The 27,152-nt window shown below is 36.8% G+C and overlaps 1 protein-coding gene across 10 annotated transcripts in view; it reads right to left on the reverse strand.

Moving 5' to 3' along the window:
* Positions 1 to 27,152, reverse strand: part of RNF111 (ring finger protein 111) — a 138,466-nt gene that overhangs the window by 62,071 nt on the left and 49,243 nt on the right. For all 10 annotated transcript variants that reach the window (XM_072615649.1, XM_072615640.1, XM_072615653.1 and 7 more), the window contains one exon: positions 1,892 to 2,784. In XM_072615649.1, coding sequence (XP_072471750.1) covers positions 1,892 to 2,765 — 874 coding nt within the window. In that variant the 5' untranslated portion in view covers positions 2,766 to 2,784. The remainder of the gene's footprint in view (positions 1 to 1,891; positions 2,785 to 27,152) is intronic.

Consider the following 27,152-nt stretch of genomic DNA (forward strand, 5'->3'; position numbering starts at 1 on the left):
CTCTTTTTATATATCATCCCATTTGATCACAACAATTCTGGGTATTATTATTTCCATTTTACAGATGAGAAAACTGAGGTTGAGAGGTTAAGTTAAATTGCCTGAGGTCACACAGTAGGCAATTCAGGCAAAATTTGAACTCCGGACTTCTTGACTCTAGAATCAGCACTTTAGTCAACTGGACCACCTAATTGTCTCCTCCTCCTGCTATGTCAAACAAGGCAGGAAAGTACTCAGAGTCACATAAGCAGCAGCAGGAGAATGCTATAATATCATCTGATATTCATATGAAAACTGACATTTGTTTGTCAGTTTGCCATTTTAGCAATTAAATTAAAGTAAGTCCAGGAAGGATAGCAGTTCTATTCTTTATTCAATTTCATTTACATTTTTTAAGTTGTACCCTCCTGTAAGCCTGGAGTGAGATACAAGAGACGTATATGAAAACTCTGATTCAGTACGGCAAATAGCTCCCCAAGGTCCAACTTTCATTAATGAATTGATAATTCACTTCACAAAAGACTCCACAAAATTCTATTTCAGTTAATTATGGTAAATAAGTTACACAATGCTCTTACAATACAGCTAAAAAATTAATCTGAACAAAAACAGTGATAATACATAAATTTTGAAATGTATGGAACCTAATTCCTAAAAGTCAATTAATCAACAAGGATGGTTACACCCCTACTATATGCCAGCCACTGTGCTAGGTCCTGGGGATAAATACAAAGACAAAAATGAAATAAACAATACCTGCCCTTGAGGAGTTTACAGTCTGGCTGGAAGAAATATCTAAAGGAAATACAAGAGTGCTTGAAAATATTCTGAAGAGGAATTAAAGAGGAAAAATAAAATCTTAATTGTTCTTTACCAAGTTACATATTTTATGGTCTTGTAATTCAAGATGCACTAAACACCACACAATTTCCATTGTTTTCCTTATTTTATGCAGTCCACAGGCAGTTATTAAATGCAATTAAAAATTCATTCCCATATTATTTTGCATTAAGAAATAATACAAGTAACTGAAAGTTATGGTAAGTTATGTATCAACTAATACAGAATGAAATGTGTGTGTTCGTCCTTCGTTGCCAAAGAAGACCATGCCATCAGAGAAATAATGACTTGATTTGCACTTGACTTTGTTTTGAGTGAGGGAGGGCTGTGGAGGTCACCAGCCTCTCTTCTCCTCCAGAGTCATCTGAATCCAGTGACCAGATATTCATCAGGATGACTGGACATGGCTTAGGATGAGGCAATTGGGGTTAAGTGACTTGCCCAAGGTCACACAGCTAGTGGGTGTCAAGTGTCTGAGGTGAGATTTGAACTCAGGACCTCCTGCACTGGTGCTCTATCCACTGCACCACCTAGCTGCCCCATGCAGAGTGAAATAAGCAGAACCTGTAGAACAATATGCACAATGACAACAACAACGTAAATTAAAATATCACTAAAAGGAAGCCAAATTCTGAGAAATCTTAAAAAAAAAACAAAACACAGAAACATTGCATCCATCATCTGACAAGGTCACTTTACCGTCTTGGTTGATTTGCTTCCCGGTTTTTCTATGTAAGAAAAAAATACTCAGTTCCCCTGTCATCCTCAAAATGACAGGGGTATAAAAACAAAATATAAAGATTTTTATTAAAAGAAATAAAAACTAGAAAAATATACAAGCCTACCTTAGAGCATAATTCACAATTTTTAACTATTATGTTTACATATCAGTGCACTGAATATTAAAATGCAGTCCATGATTATTAATCCCCTGATACCTTTAAAACACGCTAAAATTCCTTTTCAAAAACATATATTCACAGGTAAAATTTAGCAATTCAGCTACTCCAATGTTTTTTACTCACTTGAGTAAACAGAATCTTAGTTTTACCTGAGGGAATGGTTGCACTATTTTGGTGGTTTTCACTGGTTGACACAAATAAGTCTTCCTCTCCATCAGTGGAAGAGCTAGAAGAAGATTCACTACTGAGGTCATTCTCACTAGAACTGCTAGAGCTCGGAAGTAATGCATACTTTCTCCGGACCTCCCGTTTTTTCCTCTGCATTAAAATTCTCTCCTTTTGTTTCTGTGTCCTTTGTGAAGAATTTTTCACAAATCTCTTTCTACATGGAAGTCTCCTTAATGAATTAGTATGAAAACAGGGCCTTTTCATCAATAATCCCGAAACAGATTCTGTCTCAGTCCGAGGCCACTTTTGTGACCGAGAAGCATGAGTTCTACTTTTAGCATTCAACATTGCCTGGGAGTGCCTAACAGATACTTCCTTGTCTTCATCAGATGTTACTGTGTCAGAATCTCCAAAATGAAGACTGGATGAAGGGGAGGAAACACAGTCACTAAAAGAGGACTCATTGTCTTCATCGCTCTGCGTTTCTAGGTGCTGCCTCAGTGCTAACATTCCCTGGCTGTCTTTAACAACACAGTTCTGGGCACACGAAGGGCCAGCCTGCTGACTCTTGCGCTTCTTCCTTACAACAATACCTTTTTCTTGATCTTGCTGGTTACCATTCATGTCTTTCTCTTGCTTTTGAGCATCATCACACAAGTGGGAGAATTCATTCTCTCCTTTACTAGCGATCATCTCAACTTCTGCAGGGAAGCTTTTGGCCGCCCCGATGGGCTCAGGGTGCAAGAGGATCCCTTTCAGATTCTCCTGTGTCTTTGGTGCATCAGAAGATACCTCACTCTTCATATCCGCTTTTAAGGTATAGAGTCTGTTACAATCAGGAGTCCATTGAGTCATGGGAAATTGTAAGGAAGTCCTAAAAAGACAAAACAAAATATTTTTAAAACATGCTTTATCCTACTGTAAATACTATAGGTTTACAAAGATGTTAGATTCTGTTAAAACATTCTCATTACCTTCTAATACTTTAACATTTCTATTATTGTACTTTTTTATTGCCTTTTTTCCTAATTACAGAAGCCATGTTAATGTTCAACTTAAAATATACAGTGGCACCCTTTACTGAAGTCACAAATTTGGTCAAAATTCGCCTATTCTCTTCAAAAATTATCATGGAACAGAAACAAAAATAAAAGGCTTAGCAATTGAATTGAAACTAAGATCTCCATTCAGTTAATATGAATTTCCCTTTCAGTTTATTCTAAAATGGTATATGTTTAATTAAACTGAATCTGCTTCTCAATGTCTGAAGAATATGTAATATTCACTATCGTTGAAAAAATATAACATTAACATAGCTCCTTTTTCCTACCAAGATATATACCTTTTTTCATTTCTTCTCATAGCATTATTCTAAAAAGCATTATCCCATCCTGCTTTAGAGATAGCGATTAAGAACACAATAGACAAGGGCTACACTGGGAAATGAAGGTGATAAAAAAACAAAATACATCAGTAAAATTTTAAAGTACACATGTTCACGCTTAACTTCATTAGGAACAAAAGCAAAACTCTAAGAATACAGAGGTCAGAAGGGGGCACAGAACAAGGGAAGAGAAGAGGACAAGTATTTATTAAGAAATAGGATAACATTTGATTTTATGATAACCCTGGAAAGGTAGGTGCCATTTATTAATAAGCTATTTTACCGTTGAGGAAACTGAGGCAAACAGAAAGTTAAGCGCCTCACTCAAGATCACACAGCTGGTGTCTGATGTTGGATTGGAATTCAGGTCTCCCTGACTCCTGCACCTGCATTCTATCCACTGTCACCTAGTTGCCTAAAACAACTAAGTTACAGTTTATTTATTTCTAAAGAAATGTAAGCCATCCAAATGATATATCTGACAAGATAGCTGTTAGGTAGATAGATAATAAAATTTACAAAGCACAAATGGTTAAAATATCTGTATGCAATGAACCTCTCGTTTTAAAATTACATGGCTAGTTAATGATGCTAATTTTCCTTATTTCACTTCTGTAAAACTTTATTTATTATGCACAAGATTAACTACTTCAAATCAAACTGCTTTAATAAAAAACAAACAATAACCCTTGTAAAATTTAAGTGCTAGACCAGAATCTCAGAGATTTTTATTTCAACCTCCTCATGCGACAAAAGAACAAACTAAAGGTCCAAGAGGCTAAGTAATATTCCTTCAATTGGATATTTAATTGGGGACACAGCCTGGGCAAACCGATTCCCTAAATTTGTTAGATGCCACTGTTCCTAAACCAATCCTCCTCTATCACTATGTGGACACACAACTACCGGGGAATGAAGGTGAGGAAGAAGCAACAGTTTGGGGCACAGAGTCCCCAGACAGGGCTTCTAATTCACTGGGAGTAAATCTGAGCATTTACCTTTTTATGTGCTACTGAACCTTATCTCAACTCTATCCTCCCAGGTCACCTGGCAATCCTTTTACTCTTCTGAGTGAGCCTCAACACTAATCATCATTTCTACACAGCACTCCAAAGTAAGTAAATCTCCTTCCAGGTTGATATTGAACTATTAATGACTACTCTTTGGATCTAATCAGTAAACCAATTCCAAACTCATCTAATTTTACTACCATCTAGCCCACATATCTTCTTTTGCACAAGAATAGCACCTGAGATTTCACTAAATGCTTTGTGGAACATCTAGGGAAACCATCTACAAAGTGTTTCCCTGATCTACCAGTTCAGTAACAATGACCAAAAAAATAAGGTTATCAGACCAGATCTAAGAGCTGGTCTAGCCCTGAGCTATGTCATAGCATGACAGAAAAAGATCTAGGCCTGGTGTCAGGAAGACCTGAGTGCAAATCTGATTTCAAAACCTCATTAGCTGTGTGAGTATGGGCAAGTCACTTAAAAAAAAAAGAATAAGGTTAATCTGTCTGAATCTGTAAAAAGGAAGTTCCTTGAGGAAGGTACTGTTTTGGAACTAGAGAGTTTAGGTTCAAGCCCCACCTTTGGGCCTCTGACATGTCCAGGCAGTGTGATCATGGGCAACTTACAACCTCTCTGTTCCATACAACATTAAGTGGCAGAACAGCAACTAGTGAATTACTAAGTGTGGACGACCAAAAACAGTGACAGAACAAAGCTCAAGGACTTATCTAAAACCATGCTACTAGTATATGGCAAATTCTGAGAAAACCCAGGTTTTCTGCTTGAAAATCTAATGCATAGTATTCATATAATACTATGAAATCTCTTAGCCTATAGCCTAAACTCATCAATGGTTTATGATACAAAGGGCAGAATTTGCCTCGCCAGTATTTGGACTTTTTATGGTCAGCAGTGTGCTTTCCTTGGCCTCATCATCTCTGATTTGTCAGCATGTTCATTAGCAACTTCTCCCATGCCCCAACTTGGATCTATTGTGACCTAAAACAAATTAGAGGCAAGTTAAAAATCAATGCCAAGTCACATTAATGGCTAACATGGTAAACGTCTGAATGAAAAGCCATTTATTAAGTGCTCGGTATGCACAGGTACTATGCTGGGTTCTGGGGATACAAAAACTAAAGCAAAAAAGTCCCTGTCCTCAAGAAGGCTAGAATAGAAGCCTACTGAAAATACCATTTATATAATCTTCAATGTTGCTTGGTCTTAGACTTCATAAACATTAAGGAAAATTTGAAGAAAACCATGATGTTATCATATTTACATAAGTGTGATAATTTTCTGATGAACATATTTTAGGCTTTGAACTAAATTTTTTCCAAAATACACCAGTATAAATTCTTGAAACAGTAACATTCATTCAAATACCATCAACCAATTTAGTACAAGTAAGGGAGGAGAATGGCCTGATATTTAAAATGATCCAGTAGTATAAAACAGAAATGTTTTGAAGGGTACTAACAAACCAATAGGAAAATTGCTGCTTTCTGTAAGTCAAGATGACTAGTTGGGGAAAAAGTGCTTCAAATCTTTATTCAGTAATTATTTCTGCAGGTTTACATTGTACCAGATGTCATATAGCTATGCATACCTGACATTGCACCAGATGTCACAGAGCTATCCATACCTTTACCAGACACAGGCAAATGACCAAGAAACAAGATGACATCATGTTGTATTAGAGTTTTGAGGAAACTCCTAAAGTCAATAAGCATTCAATCCTGCATCTTTTACCATGTACATCTGATGTACTGCTATAGCTTCAGCATAATGCTATTAAACTTATTTCATAATAATGATGACAATAAAAATGTCGAATTCCATTTATTCTTTTTAGAAAAGGGAAAAAAGTATATAATATAATACAGTTAAAAATTACTTTTCAGTGCTTACAGGCATAATTAAACTTTATTTATCTGGAAAATCACTTAATCCAAAATTATCTCCATGATGTGAAAAAACTGAAGTATAATCTTAATAGGCAAATGGCAAAAAAGAGGGGAAAAGTGACTAAACTCAATTATTGTATTAGTTTTATCTGAATAAAGATTTATCAATTAACCCATTCTATGATATTGTTTTTCCCTTAATACCTTATTTATGTCATCTGAGATACCTTCCTTCATAATCAAGAAGCCTTTCCTAATTGAATGAAATATATAGTTATTTAAAATTCAATTTGTTTTATTTTCAGTTCCTAATCTGCTCTTTCCTCCCTCCCCTTTTCTCACTCATTCAGAAGGAAAGAAAAGAAAAGCTCATTAGGAATATGTACAACTACGCAAAACAAATTCCTGCATTGAGGAAAAAAAAGAGGAGGGGAGGGAAGAGAAGGGAAGGGCAGGGAAGGGAAGAAGAAGAAAGAAAAAATATGTTTCAATCTGCACTCCAAAATCTATCAGTTACCTGGAAGAAAGAGCAGCATGAGTCCTTTGAATTGTGGTTGGTCACTACACTGATCAATGTTCCTAAGTCTTTCAGAACTGATTTGAACATATTTACTAAGGATCTATAATTTAGAAAAATTTGCTACTAGGCCTGGAGATAGAAAAACAACAATAAAGCAATCCCAGTCCTCAAGGAACTAACATTTGGGAAGGGGGAGTAAAAGAATACCCTTGTACATTAGTAGGTTAATTACATGTAAAGAGGGAAAAGAGTGCTGAAGGGTCATATTTGAGGGAGCAGGGAGGTAATATACAAGGAAGGCTTCAAAGAAGAGATGGCACCTGAGTTGAATCTTCAAAGACAAGGGTTCTGAGAAGTAAAGATCAGGAGAGAGTGTAATAAGACATTTCTTATGCCTGGAATTATCCAAACACAGGAAGTGGCTTCTACAAAAGTGGGAAGGCACAGATCAAAGAACAAGTAGGACAGTTCATTGGAATCTAGAAACACTAGAAAGTGAGATAGGTGAAATGAGGTTGTGGTGGGCCCCTCAGACATTAGGCTTACGTTTTATCTTATCCAATGAGCACTAGAAAGAGAAAAGGTTTTTCTCAAGGGGCTGACATGACCAGGCCTTTTCCTAGGAAAATTACTTTAGTAACTGTGGATGGTAAATTGGAAGGCAAGTAACACCAACAGAGAAACCAATTAAAAAACTATTTATTACCAGGTAAGAGATAATGAGGGTTTGAACTAAGGCAGTGGCCATGTCAGCAAAAAAGGATATCTACTCAACAGATACTGTACAGGTAGAATCAACAAGACCTACTTCAAAAACCCAGACTTAAAAACTTATCTTTCACCCTTCATACTTAAGATAGGTATGATAATATGTGGCATAATGGTTATTACTTATGGTTATTACTCCATACTCTGTTACATCATTTCATGCTTGTTGTTCCCATAATTATCCTAAACCCAACAGTTATTTCCCTTTTCATTTGCATAGTAGAATAGGAGTTTCCAAAGTGTAACAGTCTAACCCTGAGGGCTGTGTGATCAAACAACTGAAGGGTGGGAAGATGACTTGCATCCCACTCTACCCATGACAGCAATGCTGGGACCTGTCTCCAAAACAAGGAATCCTGTCTCCAAATGATACCCCACTTCTATAACTCTAGCCCATACAGATGGAACCATATCCAAAATTACTTTGTACAAATTTTTTTACTTACATGTATTTATGTTGTCTCTTCAATAATTAATGAATGCAGCCTGACTTCTTAATTGTAATTTTAAAAAATTTCCAAGGAAAATTGTTCCCCCCCACACACTTTTGTTGCATTTCAAGTTATAATCATCCTCAACTTAGTATACATTGGAGAATGTATAGCAGAACATCAATTGCTGTTCTTCTGAACAAAAATTACCCCCATTGAGCTGTTTGGAACCTGAAGCAAGTATTAAAGGGTAAAACATGAAATCAGAGCAGGAAAAGTAGCAGGTGCCATGAAGATGAATCAAATGTGGGACTCAATCAACAGGTATTTATTAAGCACATACTATGTGCCTAGGCACTAAGGAGAAAACTACAAAGATTAAAATCCCTACTCCTCAGGAGTTCACATTCTCACGGGGAAGACAAGTACATATAAAAATTTACATAGCATAAATATAAAGTGAACAAATACAAATATGTGTAGCACAGTTAAACACAAAGTACCCAGGGAAAGAAGGTAACTAACTAGCAGTTGGGGGGAGGGGAAGAAGCAGAAATAAAGAAAAACCAGCAAAAAAGAGTGCTTCTTTAACAGTCTAATGAAAAAATGCTCTAAATCACTGATTGGAGAAATATAAATTAAAACAACTCTGAGATAACCATCTCACACCCCAATCAGACTGCCTAACATAACAGAATAGGAAAATGACAAATGTTGGAAGGGATGTGGAAAAATAGGCACATTAATGCACTGATGGCGGAATTCTGAAGTGGTCCAACCACTCTGGAGAACAATTTAGAACTATGCCCCAAAGGGCTATAAAACTGTCAAACCTTTTGATCCAGCAACTGCTATACTAGGTTTTTGCCTCAACAAGATCAAAGAAAAAAGAAAAGGACCTATATGTACAAAAGTATTTATAGCAGCTCTTTTTGTGTGGACAAAGAACTGAAAACTTAGGGAATGCTCATCAGCTGGGAAGCAGCTGAACAAATTATGGTATAGGAATGTGACAGAATATTATTGTGTTGTAAGAAATGATGAAGAGAAGGGCTTCAGAAAAACCTAGGTAGACTTTTATTAACTGATGCAAAGTGGAGGGAGAATAAGAAAGTACAGAGCAACAGCATTACCAAGAAGACAATCTACTGTGAAAGACTTAACTCTGATCAATGTGATGATACACAACAATTCCAAAGGAGTCATGATGAAAACACTATCCACCTCCACAGAAAGAAGTGGTTGGACAGTGTGGACTGACATTTTCTTTTTCTCCCTTATTAAAAAAAATACATAACTAATGTATAACTGTTTTTCATGACTTCAAGGTGTATAATGGGCATCATATTTCTTGCCTTCTCAATGGATTTTAGAGTGAATAGAGGAAGGGAAGACATATAGAGTGGAAAATAAGAATGAATAAATTAAAGGAAAGCCAAAACAAAGGCAGTGTTTCAGCTACCTCAAATAAAGAGAGGGACTCTGAAGCAAAGGTCAGGTGGAAATGTATTTTAGATATTTAATACAGTCAATAAAGAGGGTGAGGGGTGTGGGGAGTAGGAAATACCTGGCATGTGATACAGTATGTTACCATTCACTTCAAATAAAATATTGATTAGATGCCTACTACGCACAAGGTACTAGAGGAAGGAGTGATAAAGACATCAATGAGTCTCTAGAAGAGGGATTTTCAGCCTGAGAACATTAAACTTAAAAAATATATATTTTAATAATTATATCTGATTAACAGTGTGTGGTTAAGTTGCAGTAAACTGCTGCTGGACTTGGTCACTGTTGGCCCATTGGGAGGTTCTGCAGGTTCAGAGCAAATGCATTGCTTGACTCCCCCCTGTTAAGTGTTGGTTTCCTGCCTTGGTAATTCCACTGCAGGTTTATGTGCTGGGTTAAAGCTTAGAAGCTCCCCCACCCCCAATCTGCTCTTGCACTCAGAGACTACAGCTAAGTTTTTGAAACTTGTTCCTTGCTCTGTATACAGGTAGTGCCTCTCTCATTCGTGACTCTGCCCCAAAACTGTGACCCAGAACTGGTTAACAGGCAACAAAGATGTCAGCTGACAAGTGCCTATGACTGTTACCGGTTCTGGTACAGGAGTCTCCTGGGATCTCTTTCTGCTCCAGTGCTTCCAACCCTGGCATTCAGGCTCAGTCCTCTTCCCGTTATGCTCCCCATCACTACCTTGTCTCTGTTGCCACTTTACTATGCTCCCAGTCACCTCCCCCTCATTTTAATGTCCAAAGACTTCTCTACATTCCTAAATTGACCTGGACTGGAGGGGGGAAGTCTATGACTTTTTCTTGGCTTTCCCACATAGTGCATCGTATGTTGGGTAAGAGTGGCAAAAATGTTGACTTTCACTCTATCATCCTGACTCTGCCGAGTGGCATCTCTTTGAATATGTCCCCTTTGACACTGTCACCACTCTGCTGCAGGCCCTCATCTCCTCAAGCCTGCACTGTTACCTGCAGGTGCCCTGCCCAAGGGGAATATGAAGCTGAATCTTCTGAAACCTTTTTAACTCCAAATCACTTCCACTCTCATACACTGGCCAATAAGAGGCCCCAGGCCAAGACCTACTTGGTCATTTTTTGGGCACAGACTGGCTCTGAATGTAAATAGCAACTGTGTCTGTTTTGGCCAAAAATGATGAGGGTCTTTCCCTCCCAGATCCATTCTCTGCCTCATTTCTTGTTAAGACAATCTCTGAATAAGCTTCGTCCCAGTCAAATGGAGACCTGTTAAGGACCTCAGGCCACACACCCCACTGTATCCTGAGCTATCTCAGGTTGTCCTGATCTATATCTTGACACTGGACCCAGGTGACTCTGGAGGAGAAAGTGAGGCTGGTGACTTTGCATAGGCTTCCCTCACTTAAATCCAATTCACTTGCATGTCATGGCCTCACCTCCCTGATGTCACGGTCCTCTTCCAGAACGAAGGACAAACAGCAAACAGCAAGCAACAATATTTCAATAGCTTCCTGGTAGGTCTGCCTGCCTCACATCCCTGCCACTCCAGACCATCCTCCACTGCACTGCCAAACTGAACTTCCTAAAGTGCATCTGATGATGTCACATCCCTACTCAAAAAACTCCAGTGGTTCCCATTACCTCCAGAATTAAATATAAAATCCTCTGACACTAACTTTCATAACCTCCTCCGTATCACCAGCTTTCTAGTCTTAAAATTTACATTTTTTCATCCAGTGCCATTTATTTTCTTCACTGTTCTTTGAATAAGATACTCCCTCTCCAGACGCCAAGGCATTTTCACTGGCTGTTTTCTATGCCTGGGATGCTCTTTTTCATTCCTTATTTCTGCCTTCTGGCTTCCTTGAAATCTCAGCTAAAATCTCTCAGTCTCTGATGATTCCCTTTAATTCAAGTCCTTTCCTGGGAACACTATTGCGTTGTGAGAAATGATGAGCACACTGATGATGAAAGACTTGCATGAAATGATGAAGAGAAAAGTGAGCAGAGCCAAGAGAACACTGCATACAGAAAAAGCAATATTGTTTTAAGAATGACTTTGAGAGACTTAAGTTATTTTGACTATTATAAACACACAAATTAAAAATAAAGGACATACGAGGAAAGATGTGATCTCAACGGCTGCAAAGAATAATTTTACATATTTATTTGTGTCCAATGGTAGCCAAATCTAGGGCAGGGGAGGGGAAAAAAGTTGGGAAAAAAATACATGATAACTTTGGTATATATTTGGAGGGAATAACAAGTTGTACACTGTAGATCTGCAGTTTCACCTTTTTTATCGTACTATGCTACACAGAAATGCTTGTTTTGTTCCATAAATTTAAAATAATTTTTTTAAAAATTGTATAAAGATTATTTCCAATTTATAAAATAATTTATCCTGTAAATAGCTGATCTGTACATCATGCATGGGTGTTTCCCTCAGACTATGAGCTCCTAGAGAGGGGGGGGATTATCTTTTGCCTTTCTTGGTATTCCCCAGGATTCAGTCAAGTCCCACGCACACAGCAGATGCTTAATACATATTTACTGACTTATTGGTTTAGTCATCACAGTTAACCCAAGAAAAATTGCAATGCAGTAGACACACAATGCATCCCCATTTTATAAATGAGGAAACAGACTGAAAGAAGTTAAAGTGATTTGATTAAGGTGAAACAATGTATTATAGAAGTGAAATGTGAACCCGAGCCTTTGAACCTAGAACTCCAAAGTCAGTGCTTATTCCACTATATTACAGCTGCCACTAAACAAATGCCTAAAAATAACTCTTAAGAAAGCATGCTCCCACATACAATTTATATCAAACTGCTTGTCTTCTCAAGGAGAGGCAAAGGGAAGGAGAGTATGTGGAACTCCAAAATTTAAAAAATAAACATTAAAAAAATTTTTTTATGTGTAATTGAGAAAAAACAAAGTGTTAAAAAAAAAAGAAAGCATGCCTTGGAGAAATTACTATTAAACTACATATTTATTTAGACATAAGAGTAAACGGAGGCTGACGGAGGGAGAGGCTTACAAGTTAAGATCTATGTTCAAATATTGTCTCAGACATCAGATTTGTAACCTTGGACAAATCAATTAAACTTCTTGAAACCTCTATTTCCTCATCTGTAAAATGGGGATTTTATAGCACCTACCACAGGGTTGTTGTGAGGACTTATGTAAAATTCTTTGCAAAACTTAAAATGTCATACAAATGCTAGATATTTTGTTGTTATTCATTTCAGAGATTCACTAACTGACTATTTATATGTCTACTCAATGCCCGGGAAGTGACTCTTTATTCTCTCAGGTTAACAGTAGTAGAGACTAGCAAACACCTCACCCAAGTTGGAAATGCTGGGTGTAGTAGCAACTGATTGTGGCAATTCATATCTGCATTTCCAAAACGTTATGAAGACTGTCTACTAACTTGAGGAGAGGCTGACATGTTTGGAAAGAAACAGAGATAGGTTCTGGACCCTTAAAAGGAGAAGGAAGGAAGGAAGTGATAAAAAAAAAAAAAACAAATGTTTCATTTATGAAAGAATCACCAAAAAATGGAATAAGGACTATGAGAGGATTATGAAGAAAAATTTCTTCAGGGGGTAAAATAGGAAATCTGCAAAAAATACCAAGACCATTTCTCTAGAATATGGACTTTGGAGGACAGAATACCTAACACATTATAACTTAATTATCTTTTATCAGTCATTTGCCATATGATACCTCAAGGGAAAGGTTTTTATCTCCAATAATCCAAATCCATGATAATAACCATCCTATAAAAATGTTCTACTACAACAAAATCCTAAATCCCCTAAATTTTCCTTAAAAACCATGACACTCCCCAATTGACAAATGGTCAAAGGATTTGAACAGGCAGTCTTCAGACAAAGAAATTGAAGCTATCTATATAGTCACATGAAAAAATGGTCTAAATTGCTATAGATTAGAGAGATGCAAATCAAAACAACTCTGAGGTACCATATCAAACCTATCAGATTGGCTTGATTGGCTTGATAAATGGAGAAGATGTGGGAGAGTTGGAATATTAATTCATTGTTGGTGGAGCTGTGAGTTGATCCCACCATTCTGGAGAGCAATTTGAAACTATGTCTAAAGTGCTACAAAAATGTACATACCCAGCAACACTTCTACACTGTATTCCAAAGATATCATAAAAACGGGAAAAGGACTCACACGTACAAAAATATTTATAGCAGCTCCTTTTGTGGTAGGCAAGAACTGGAAATCAAGGGGATGCCCATCAATTGGTGAAAGGTTGAACAAGTTCTGGTATATGAATGTACTGGAATACTATTGTGCTATAAGAAATGATGAACAGATGTACTTCAGAAAGACCTGGAAAGATTTACATGAACTGATGCTGAGTGAAATGAGCAGAGCCAGGAGAACATTACACACAGTAACAGCCACAGTGTGCGAGGAAGGTTTCTGGTAGACTTAGCCCTTCACAGTAATGCAAGGACCTAAAACATTCCCAAAGGACTCATGATGCAAAATGCCATCCACATCCAGAGAAAGAACTATGGAATCAGAACGCAGAATGAAGCAGACTATTTTCTCCTTTGTCATGTTTTGTTTTTCTCATGGTTTCTCCCATTCTCTTAATTCTTCTATGCAACGTGACTAATGTGAAAATGTGTTTAATAGGAATGTATGTGTAGAACCCATATAAGACTGCATGCTGTCTTGGGGAGTGAAGAGAGAGGGAAAGAAAATTTGGAACTTATGGAAGTGATTGTTGAAAACTGAAAACAAATTAATAAATCTGGGGGGAAAAAAACATTTGACACAATAAAATTGCCTAAACATAATACTAAATGGGCTAAAAGAAATTCACCAAATATCTAAAGATTGTCTTTACTTGCACATCTAGAGTAAAATTGTCCCCCCACTTTGGATAGTCAGGCTTATCCGCTTTTAGCGCCAGAATGTTTAAAATGATCAGTTCAATAGTTGTAAAGAGAGGTTAATCCTTTCTAAAAAGGTTATTTGTTTAAGGGGAGAAGGGGGAGAAAGGGTACCTTTTGTTTTTGTCTCAGAAAACAAACAAAAAAGTAAATGGGTTTCTTAAAACAAGTGCTTTTTTTTTTTACAGACAAAACAGGAATTCACGAAGTATGCTTGTATATTTTAAAAATAAACTTTGAATTTTAAGTTTCCTTCGACATGATAACACAGAAGTTTGTTTTACTTGAATATGCATATTTATTACAAGGGATTTTTCCCCCCAATGGTAGAAAGTGCTAGAGAGAGAAAATAAATTTCAAGTGGAAAATTTTTAAATTAAAGCATCTAACCAGCAGTTATGGAAAGTATTATTTCCAGGCAAATTAACTACCAAACAGTGAATTAGAATCTCAAAGGAGGAGTGACAACATAATGGTTTTACTCTGATGCCCTATAGCAAAACCCAAACTAACCCACATGTTAAGAGTACTTTGGAGGCTTCAGATTTCATCTCTTCATAAATTCAGTCCCAACCAGCCTTTCCCTCAGAAGTGAACACAGGCAAGTTCTACTCTTCCCCTCCTGGAAGAAGGAGGATTTCTCTCTCTGAAGACATCTTAAGAATACATATAGATTATACAAACACAAAGAATATAAAGAAATGTAAAATTAGTGAAAGATAAAGTTACCTAAGAAATTTTTGCATCCAACCCTTATTTCAAGCTTGAGAAACTGATACTCAGAGAAGGATAGTGACTTTCTTTACTGATAAAAGCTCAAAATGATACAGCGTGTCCAAAAAGTCTCAAGTTATTAAAGTTTAAAATTGCAATAAACTGCACAATTGTCTAGATGAGGTCTGACAAAAAGGCAGGGTATACTGGGATATCACCTCCTTACTCCTGGAAGCTATACCCCAAACCATGCAGACCAAGACTGCATAAGCTTTTTTGATTGTCACATTATACCAATAAAACTCCTAGTTCCTTTTCAGAACTGCTGTATATCTGTGCATATTCCCTAACTTAATTTGTGGAGCTGATGTTTTCGTGCAAGATTTGACGTTTATCCCCATTAATTTCATCTATCAGATTCAGCCCATTGTTCTAGGCTGTCAAAATCCTTTTGCATCCTGTCCTTCCCAGCTTTTGTGTCACCTGCAAATTTAATGATAAAGAACACAAGGCCAAATAGAGAACGCTGGGGCTATACACTGAAGGCTTTCAGTCACACTGACACTGAACCATTACTCTTTATGTCCTACAAATCCAACCACTTCTGAATACATTTGATTGTATTATCATTTATCTGTATCTCAATCTTCTCCAAGAGAGTAATATGAATAACTTTATCAAAAGCTTTGCTAGAATCTAGGTAAACTATACTATCAAAAAAGGAAATAAGGTTACTCTGGCAGGATTTTTTCTTGATAAAACCATTCTGATTCTTTGTAATCACCACTTACTCCCCTTTCTGGACATAAGCCAACTATCTCTATAACAGTCCTTTCAAGAATTGTGTCAGTAATTAAATTCAAGTTCACCCGTCCATAGTTTGCAGACTTTATTCTCTTTCCTTTTCTGAAAGTAGGGACATTTTCCTTTTTCCAATCTTGTAATGCACCTCTCTCATTTTTCATGATCTTTCAAATAACAGAGACAGTGTAGCTCAGCAATCACATCTAATAGGATCTGGATATAGTTCACATGGGCCCAGTGCTCTCACTATTTCCTTACTTGTCTTGGGTACCAACTCCAAAGGAAAAGTTTTAAGAATACAGTTTAAGTACATTAGCTCTGATATCAGAGGTCCAGGTTTCAATTCCTGCCTGTGCTACTTCCTGTGTAACCTTGGGCAAGAGCTCTAATCTTCCTAGGCCTCAGTTTTAATTCATCACTAAAATGAAGAGGTTGGAACAGATGGCCTCTGAGGTCCCTTACAGCTCTAGAACAATGAGTCTAGGGTCCTTGATCCAGAGACTGCCAAAGTACAAAAATCCAGAATCCTGGAAAATAACATATACTTAGTTTGAAAAAGCACTTGAGAACTTCCTATGTGCCAAGCACTACAGGGAGACAAACACAACAGTTAAGATAGTCCCAGGAATTCTAACAGAAGACAACCAAAGTGGTACTCTGGTAATCAGGGACTACAGTTTTCATTTGGAAAATTACAGGGATGGTCAGTGGAGCTATAGGGAAATATACTGACACAGCCTTTCCAATCAGGATTAAAGCATTTGAATGGAAATGAAGCATGTAAATTTGTTAATTTTTGGAACAGTTGTTGACAAAATATATGAAAATAAAATACTTCTCAGAATATCATTTAAGACAAATCTTTGCTACTCAATGAACAATTATTAAGTATCTGCTCTGTATATAAGATACTAGATTATCTCCAAAAATGAAAAAACAACAAAGCTTCAAAAAGCAAACAAGGAGTTCAGGAGTGTAAACAAGACAGGTACATAAATCAATGATACCTACACAAAATGTTAGATTATCATTTATAATAGAGATCAATATACATTCCTTGTTTTGTTCTCATGTTCATGTTTTTGATGCTTATTAAGTTCAAAATTTTAAAAACAGAAAAAATTAAATTACAGGGAAGTTGTAATAAGGTCGAAAAGGGGAAGGGCAAAGAAGAGATCTCAACAAAGTATTATTAGAATGAAGTTAAGAGGAAAGGGAGAGCTCACCTTCAGTTGGGAAAATTATGCAAGTCTTTATGGAGAAGATGGTAGCTGTACTGGGGAAAGAAAATGACTTTAACCAGCAGAGGGAGATATGGATAAAGTATATTCCAAGCAAGCTGGATGGGCTACAATAATAAAAAGTGAGGAAAAGACAAGATTAGGGAAGAGATATTAATCCAATTGGGGCAGCTAGGTGGCCCAGTGGATTGAGTACCAAGTTTGAAGTCAGAAAGATTCGTCTTCCTAAGTTCAAATCTGGCCTCCAACATGTACTAACTAGCTGGGTAACTCCGGGCAAGTCACTTAGTCCTGTTTGCTTCAGTTCCTCATCTGTAACTTGAGCTAGACATTTTTTTCTCCTATGCCCCAGAAACCTCTTCAAGCTATAAGCACAGTCCAGCCCTAGAATTCCTAAACTGGAAGTATGCTCCATTACTGCAGCCTCTCCCTCTGATTAGGTAGCTCCTCCCAGAAGCTCCATTTAAGGAAAGCATGCAGGTCAGCCATGTCTTCATTCCTCTCTAGGCTTCCAGAGTGGCTGAAATCTGCCTAATTCTCTTGGGGTTCATTGGCCAGATAGATTTCTTTCTTGCCAAGCCTTACCCAGTTCACTCTGGCACTCGCTGATTGGCCAACAAAAGGTCCCTACCCAAGCATCACTTAAGGGTGATTTTTTGATGGTTCAGAGTAAATGTAAATAGTAATTGTTTCTCCTTCAACCAGCAACCCTTAGGGTCCTCTCTTTCCACTTTGATTTTTTTTTGGACTAAAGGGGCCATCCTTTGACTCTCATGCCTAATCACTGAGTAGGCTTCACCTCACTCAAATGAAAACATGAAAAACCTTAGCTTAAGAAGGTTCTCACTCACTGCGCACCCTGGGCCATCTCCAGTTGTCCAGACCTGTATCTGGCCACTGAACCCAGATGGCTCTGGAGGAGAAAGAGAGGCTGGTGACTTTGCACAGCCCTGCCTCACTTTAAATCCAATTCAACTGCAAATCATGGCATCATCTTCCTGATGTCATGTTCCTCTTTGAGAATAAAGAACAAACCATACAACCTCTCCAGGCCGCCACTCTGAACTTTGTCTACCATTTATTCCCCCAGGTACTTTCAGTCTCATTCCATACCTTTTCACAACCCCAGCCTCCTTTTAAGTGTAATCTTCCCCCAACAGAATGTAAGCACAATGCCTGGCACACAGTAAGTGGTTAAAAATTACTGTTAACTGACTGACAGGGAATAGACTAAAAAAGATCTGGAAACGTAGGTCAAAGCTAAAATGTGGAAGGTCGGCTTAAGGAACTGTTTTGTTTTTAAATCTTATAGGCAAGAGGGAACCACTAAAGGCTTTTGAGCAGTAATCTAGTGATATCTTATGAGGAAGATTGTTTTGAAAGCTATATAAAAGAATGAGGAGGGGGAAAAAATTAAAAGCCTTTTAAAACTGTAGAAGTATTAAGTCAGGATGGTGGCAGTTTTAGTGGCAAGGATAGGACAGATGAGAGCTATGACAGACAAGACGACAACACACCGGGTATAGGCAATGAGAAAGAAGAAAGAACAAAATACTCTCAAAAAGAGAACCAAAACTTGAAAAATACAAATGAAAGGCCAAAGTCATGTAAAATTCAATTAATCACTAGGAAAAGGGAGTGGCATTTAAGTACAGTCTGGAAGGACAGAAAGAATTTCAATAAGAGGAAACAGACAAGGATTATACTGCAGGAGTGAAGCACACAGCACAGGAAAATTCAAGAAATGGGTGAAAAGGCAAAATTCAGGAATAATTTTATCTCAGTTTGGCTGAAATGTAAAATCAATGAAAATGAGTAGAGACTGTGATTTTCCCTGGTAGAGGGAACTCCCAGATGAGGAAACTCCCACTCACTAGCTTAGGCTGGGAAGTTCCCTGCAACTTACATTCTCACAGTTGCCTATCTAGAAAAGCCAGCTAAAGCAATAGGAAAAAGAAATGGAAGGAATAAGTATAGATAAATAAAAAATAAAACTATTTGTCCAGTTGTCTAGGTCTACCTAGACAACCCCAGAGATCACTAAAATTAACTAAAACAGTTAATTTTGCCAAATAGCTCATTTCTCCCAAAATTTCAGAAAACTTACATGACATAAAATAAACTCATGAATACCATAAGCATTTCTGGCATTAACTGAATACAGAAAAATAGGTCAGTGGAAGTGAACAGAGGAGCCGTAAGAAGAAACAAGTGGATTCAGTTGCCCAGTGCTAAAGAAACCCAAGAACAGACACATGGAGGAAGGATTCCCTATTTGACAGGAAGTGGGGGGGGGACTAGAAAGCAGTTTAGCAGAAAATGGATTTAGACCAGCATCTTATACCATGTTCCACAAAGTCTCAAGGACACATGACATAAATATAAAAGACTACATGATTTAAAAAGAAAAGGGTCATGGAGAGTAGTACCCTTAAAATTATAGTGGGGAAAGGGGTGAGAGGATTCTTTCTTTAAAAAAAACATTTCTTTACTGATAACTTTAGGTATTATATAGCTGAATTCCTTCCCTCTCTCTCTCTTCTGGAGAATAAACCCTTGTAACAATTAAGGGGAGGGGAGGGGAAGAGAAGGAAGAGGAAAAAAAAAAACAGTCATCAACACATGGAAAAAAGTCTAACGATAAATGCAATATTCCATACCAATGGATCCAACCTCCCAAAAGAGTTGGGGAAATATCTTCTCCTATCTATTCTCTGGATCATCCAAGCTTAGTCTGTGTTAATTTCACAACATAGATATGACTGTTTTGAAATTGTTCTTTTTTCCAAGAGACTGTTACAGCTATCATGTACATTGTTTTCTGGATCTGCGTACTTCATAGTTTTCACTCATGAAAGTATTGTTATGCTTCTCTGTATTTATGTCTCTCATTTTTTACAGCACAATGGTACTCCATTATATTTATGTACCACAAATTGTTCATATGTTCCCCAATCTTATGCATATACTTTGTTTTGCTACCACAAAAAGTGCTACTAATATTTGGTGCATATGGAAACTTTCCTTTTTGTCCATGACTTCCTTGAGGTATAACCTACCAGTGAAATTTTCAGTTCAAAACGGTAAAGACATTTTAGTCACTTTATATAAATATATATGTATATATATATATATATATATATATATATATATATATATATATATATATATATATATATATATATATATATATATATATAATTTCAAATGACTTTCCAGAATGGTTATCAATTTATATTTCTGTGAACAAAGCTCTGTGCCCATCCATCCCACAATCCTTCCAATATTGACTTTTGTCAACTTTACCAGTTTTCTGGGTTTGAGGTGAACCCTCAGAGTTGTTTTGATTTGTATTTCTCTTAGTTATTCGGAGGCATCCTTTGATCACTTCTCTATTAGGAAGAAATGGGAAAATTGTTAACCAAACAAGGGAAAGATCAGAAATATATGGCAGCAATTTTTCAATTTTGACTAAAACTTTTGCACAAAATCAATGCAACTACAATAAGGTAAACTGTCAAATGGGAAAAACAATAAAAACTTGTATCTACCTAGTATCTCTGACATATCCAAGATCTATAGGGAACAGAGAACTAATTCAAATATTTAAGACCAAGAGCTATTCTCCAAGAGATAAGTGATCAAAGGATATGAACAGTTTTCAAATACAAACTATCAACAATCCAATGAAAGACTACTCCACATCACTAATGAGAAAAAAAATAAATGTAAAGCAACTCTGTGGCTGCATCTCACAATTGACAATTTGGCAGCACTACATTTAAGACAGAAATAGTCAATACATTGGAGGAGCTGTAGGAAGCCATATCTAATCTGAACCCAAGAAAGAAAAATGTCCCTACTTTTCCTTGAAGTGATGGAGAGCTATGCCATCAGACACAGTCTGACTACGTCACCTGGTTCTGTTTTTTCGTAACAAAGGAAGGCTAACTGAATTAGGGGATATGGAGTATATATCCAAAAATGATGATAAAGGAGGGAGAAGATGGAATGTCCTATAAGGAGAAATAGCTTGTAGGCCAGTCTGGCTATTTCAAATAATGCACAGATAAGAATAAGAATAAAGTGCTTTAGGAATAACAATCTGGCAGTTTTCTAAGGATCAGAGAAAAGGGAAAAAAAAAAAAAGCTAGGAAAACCAATTGGGAGATTATTCTAATATTCCAAGAGAGAATGAATGAATGAAAAGTCATTTGTTAAATGCTTACTAAGTGCCAAGTATTGTGCTAAATGCTGGGAATACAAATACGAAAAGAAAGATATGCCCTGTCCTAAATGAGCATAAATTCTAATAGGAGGGAACAACATACTTCATCATGGAGGATGTTTTTCTCCATCAAGTCACAGGGATGCTGAATGAATCATAGAGCCACCAACTGATAAGTTCCTTCCAGGAATGATAGTTTGGTTTGATTACTCTTCCCATAGTTAGAGGTTTTAAGGGAGAGAGTATGTATGTAAAAGAAGGATAGTTGGCTTGCAGATGATGGGAAAGCAGCACAGTAGGTCTCAACTGAACTAAGTATGGAAAATTATGACCGGTCAGAAACATGGGCCCAAGTGGAAGGCTAATGCTAGAGCATAGCATACAACTGAGGAAAGGTGATGATGACCCAATACGGATGCGTAGCTGATGAGTGAGTGGTAAGGAGAGAGATTTAAGGGCAAGGAACAGGGCTAAGGAAGGCCTAAAAAAAAAGTCTTTCGGGACTTAGCAATAACAAGATGGCCTCAGAGAAAAGTTTTGCTCAAGTAGTGGTAGTTGGAAGTCAGATTGAAGAGAACTGAAAATTATGACAGTGTTTTTCTTTTTTTCTAGTCTGACGGTGAAGGGGATTGAAAAGATACAGACCAACAGAAGAGATGGAAGGATAGGTCTGAGTTTTTTTCCAAAGGATAAGGCAGAAGTAGGCATGTTTACAGGCAACAAGGAAGGACTTGTTGAACAAGGAAATATTAAAAATTAGGAAGAGAAGATTAACAAAGGGGTAAACTCTTGCAAATGGGATGTTTCTGAAAGGAACAAGGCAGAAGTATATACGTTAGCATTGTAGTGAAGGTCACTTATTCCTTTGAAACAAATGCAAAGAAGGAAAAATTTAGCCAGAATTAAGTGCCTACTATGTATATGGCTCTGGAATCCTGAAGATATAAAATAAGTCTAATATCTAACAGCGGCAGAAAAGTGGGAGGATAAGACATGTATGCAAATAAAAAGTATACAAGATAATCAAGACACAAAAATAAATCATCAATCTAACCAAGTTTTAGTATCACAGCTAATTTTTATCATGCACTAACACCTTACAGCAATAATGATGGGTCTATGTGGTAAAGAGCTAGTGAAGTTATATAAAGGTTTTATTTTGTTTCAATGTTGGCTTGCCTGTACTTGCTATTTCACCTCCTTATGTGGAAATCCCTCTACTAATACAAAAAAAGCAAGATTTTTAAAAACTAAATTTACATTTGAGACTTTATTAAAAACTAAAGTTAAACAACAATTTAAATGACAATGATCAGGCTGAGGCAAAATGTTGTAGTGGCTGGAGAGCCAAAGCAAAGAAGACCTGGCTTCAGATACCCTCTGACACACAGGTCCCTGTGACCTTGAGCAAATATATCACTTAACCTCTCAGTGTACTAGGTAACTTTCTCAATTGCAGAAATGATAATATACATTAGCAGAAGGAGTTTTCTTCCCTCAGTAACCCCTGTAAGAATGAGACTACAGGTTCAGTTCTCACTTCCAATCCGTGTCTTTATCCCCAAAAAAGTTACAGAAAGGTTTCAATTCAACAAACATTTTTAAGTATCTACCACATGTATTAGGCACTGTAGTAGTTTTAGACCAAAAAACTCTAACAGTTTATTTCTTCAAGAAATTTTTATTCAAAGGGAGTAGATATAGCATGTTCACAAGTAAGTAAATACATAATATATACAAAGTTATACACAATAATTTCAAGAAACAGAGGGCTAACCGGAACCACAAAGAGGCAAAGTCTATGTTTAAAAAGGTGGCACTTGAGCTGTATCTGAAGGAGGTAGGGATGAGGAAGGAGGACATTCTAAATATGGGAAACTATGGCACAGAAACAAAAGATGTAGTTCATGGTTCCCCATTAAGCAGGCCAATTTTATTGGACCAGTGAGTGAGTAAAGTGGAATAATATGAAACAAGACTAGAAAGAGTAAGAGCTGTAACTGTATAAGGATTTCTGCACTGGCTAAGTAAGTTGGCTGAAGTGATATGAAGGTTCCTTCCTAAATTTCTCTGTGACTTAATGGTTCAAAGTTGTCATTCTTCAGTTTCTGAATTATAAAAATATATTCCCTAATGTAAAATATTCTATACCTTGAAATCTAGGACCATTCTTGAGGAAACATTAAAAAAACCCACTATCATAATATGGAAAACTGGGGGTAATAAAAGAGACTCACAAACTGGATACTGAGTTTTAAAAAATTCTCATGGTATGGATTCTGGCATGCAAACACATAATCTAAAAATGGATTTAGCCACAGTATCATAGATGTGAAGCTCTACCTAGAGGTCCTCTGCTTCTTCATTATACGGTTGAAGAAACTGAGGTCCAGGCATTTAACTGCCCAAAGTTAGACAGGTAGTAAAGTGGCAGAACCATTATTCTAACTCAATGTATAAAATTTTTTTGAACTGATGAATCTAACCAATATACATTAAGAAATATGTAGTTGCTCCTAAAACACCACAGAAAACACAATTTTAATAATTTCAAATTACATTCATTTAAGAAATACTTATTGGGAATCTACTAAATTCACAGCATTGTTTGTGTACTCGTGAACTAAATGATTTTCAGAGCATTACAAAATTCAACAAATGCAGAACACTGAATTTTGTTCAAATAAAGATTAAAGATTTAAATATCTGCAAGTGAACAGTATATGACTGGTACTGAGGGAAAAAAACATGAAAGATGCAAACAAAAAGAACTTATTCAGCATGGAGTAAAAACAACAAGGAATAATAAAGTTTCATTTTGAGTACCATGTGAGAAATTATAAATGGCACAGGGTCAGGGATGATTTATACAACTAAGATGCCTTCACTAAAGCAGAGATGTCTTTCTCCTTACTGAACACAAAAAGTGATTTATTATCTTATATCTTCTCTTTCTAGGGGTATGAGCACCATAAATGCTAACAAAAAATTTACTATTTCAAATGAAAAAAGCCTTTTTAAAAAGCACCTCATTTTGGTGATAAGACAATGAATACGGAAAGATTAAAAAAAGAAGTACTCTCAGGCCTCAGGGAGCTTACGTTATACTGGGAACATACAAAAGAGATACAGATAATCAAATACACCTTAATTTCAAGTAAGATAAAGCAGTAACAATTGTAAAGGATCAGAAAGGTTTCCCACAGTAAATGGCACCTGAACTGAGCCTTGAAAAGTTAGGGATTCTAAGAGCTGAGGGGAGGAACAGATCAACAATAAACCAAAAAGCATGCATTTAAGATCAAGACAAAGGTTTAAAAAAATTATCATTCCTACCCTCAAGAAGCTTCCATTCTAATGAATGTGGAATGGCATTCTGTACAAAGGCACAACAAAGGGAAACAGACCGTCCATCTAGAACAGTGCATAGGGCCAACTTGATCAGAATACACTATGTGAAGGGAGTGATATGACAGAGCTAGGGAAAGTATGTGGGCCAGACTGGAGAATTTCAAATTCTGAATGAGAAAACCTGCATCTCACTGTGTGAACAATTAGGAGACAAGGAAATTTCTCTGAACAGAGGACACATAACCAAAACTCTATTTTTAAAATACCCATTCGAAGTCTGTTTGACAGATGGACAGGATGGACAGGAGAGAGTAGGAGCAAAGAAGACCAAGCAAAGTGGGAGGTCTAAGCCAGAGGTGATGAGGACCTGAAGAAGGGACAACACAGAGAGAAGCAGACACACGTAGAATCACAAGATGCGGAAACTGATAAGGAAAAGTAAAGGGTCAAAGCTGACTAAAATTTAAATCTGGTTGACTAGAAAAATGGTTTGTATAAGCATCATTTTGGACATACTGATTTTCAAAATCTGATGCAGATTCAGGTGGAGATGTCCAGCAGCTACCTTATCATTTGAGACTGGAGATTTTTAGAGAGATTAGAACCAGATTTGGTTCTAATAGATTTGGAAGTTCATCTGTGTAGAGATAATAATTGAACACATAAGAACAGAAATCAAAGAGAAAAAAAAAAAAAAGAAAGGGGACCCAGGAGAGATTCTCGAGAGTCCCTCCTACTTAAGGGGCAGGAGGTGGAGATCCAGAAAAGGAAAATTAGAAAGACCATGAGAAAGCTGAAAAGAGAAGCAGGAGAACAAAAAGCAAAGGAAGAGAGAAGATACAAGAAGAATCAGAGGTTGATGTGTCAGAAACTGCAAAAAAACCTAGTATGTGAATTGAGGAAAAGCCATGGGATTCATTTTTTAAAAAAAGAGGATACTAGTCATTTTGGAGAGACAAATTAAAAAAAGAATTTAAAACCTACAAGGACAGACAACATGAAGGCTAAAAGCTTTACCTTACAGATAAATTAACTGAAGTCCTAAAAGGTCAAACAATTTGCTCATGGTTATCCAGCTAATTAAAGTCAGAGACAAAACAAGAAATCAAATAATACTTTCCCCCAGGCAAGGGCTCTATTACACTGTATAGACCCACAAAGAATGTGAGTGTGGAATTGTGTACACATTAATCCTCATAATTATATAGGAGTGAGAAATCTTTTTCTATTAAGAACCACTGACCTACAGGGAATTGGGGGGGGAGGGGGGGTGAGACAACAAAGACACAATTATGCTTTTAATACAGCATAGGCATAATGAAGGAAATTTCTCTCTGACAGGATGATTTAAAAAAAAAAAAACCTTTTCATGCTCTTCAATTTGAGCTGAGGGAAAAAAATATACATACACTTAAAAAGATCTACCAAATAAGTAACAGAAAACTTCTTTTTCTTATATTGTCCATTACTGTTATCTCAGAATGGTGTGAAAGAGATGATGGTATCCTGAAGGCTATGGAGCTCTACACAGAAATTCTTCCAATACTATCTCAGCAAATCCTCTCAATTACCATAGAAGGTTGGCAAACAAGTGATAAAATTTTCAGCAATGGCAACTCATGAAGTCTGGAGAAGCCGAGATCTCCACTGGAACAAGGAGGACCCACAATGATGAAACCACAAATTAGTCAATTGTTCATCTCACACCTTATGTCATACTCAAATAGATCTATGATCTCCTCTATCTATATATTCCCTGAATTGAAGCAGATCACAGTCAATCCCTACACAAGGAGGCACCCTGTTGCGTGATTCCCGTCCATGCCTTCCTTTAAAGCTGTTATGGGGGGGAGGCAGCTCTTAAGCTGTCCACTGCCAGGTGCCATCACAATGCCTATCCATCTTCTTTTTCAATCATAGATTTCCTTTTTATTATTGCATTAAAAATTATCTATTTATGTAGCCAATTTCTGTACAAATGAAATACATCTGGAATGCTTAAGTGAAATAACACAGAATTACAACCTCACCTTAAATTTTAACTTTTATCTTCAAAATACTCATTGCTGCTAAGTATAAAAATTAATTTGGCTATGAAAATTAATTGATCCAAAATTTACTTTTCCTTACACTCATATCTAATCTTTCATTTTCCCCAAATCCCAATAGAGTACTCTTTTTTATAATTTTCTTTTTTGTATTTTTTTATTTCTTAAATTAATTTTAGTTGTCAACATTCACTTCCACAAGATTTAGAATTCCAAAATTTCTCTCTGTCTCTCCCATCGCCCCAAGAGATCATGCATTCTGGATTACCCCTTCCCCCAATCTGCCCTTCTTTCTATCACACCTCTCCCTTCTCTCATCCCATTCCCCTCTATTCTCTTGTAGGGTAAGATACATCCAATACAGTACTCTTGACTAGAAGACCGAATCATTCTTCCCTTAATC

Source organism: Notamacropus eugenii, chromosome 1 (assembly GCF_028372415.1).
Source record: "Notamacropus eugenii isolate mMacEug1 chromosome 1, mMacEug1.pri_v2, whole genome shotgun sequence".
Classification (NCBI taxonomy): domain Eukaryota; kingdom Metazoa; phylum Chordata; class Mammalia; order Diprotodontia; family Macropodidae; genus Notamacropus; species Notamacropus eugenii.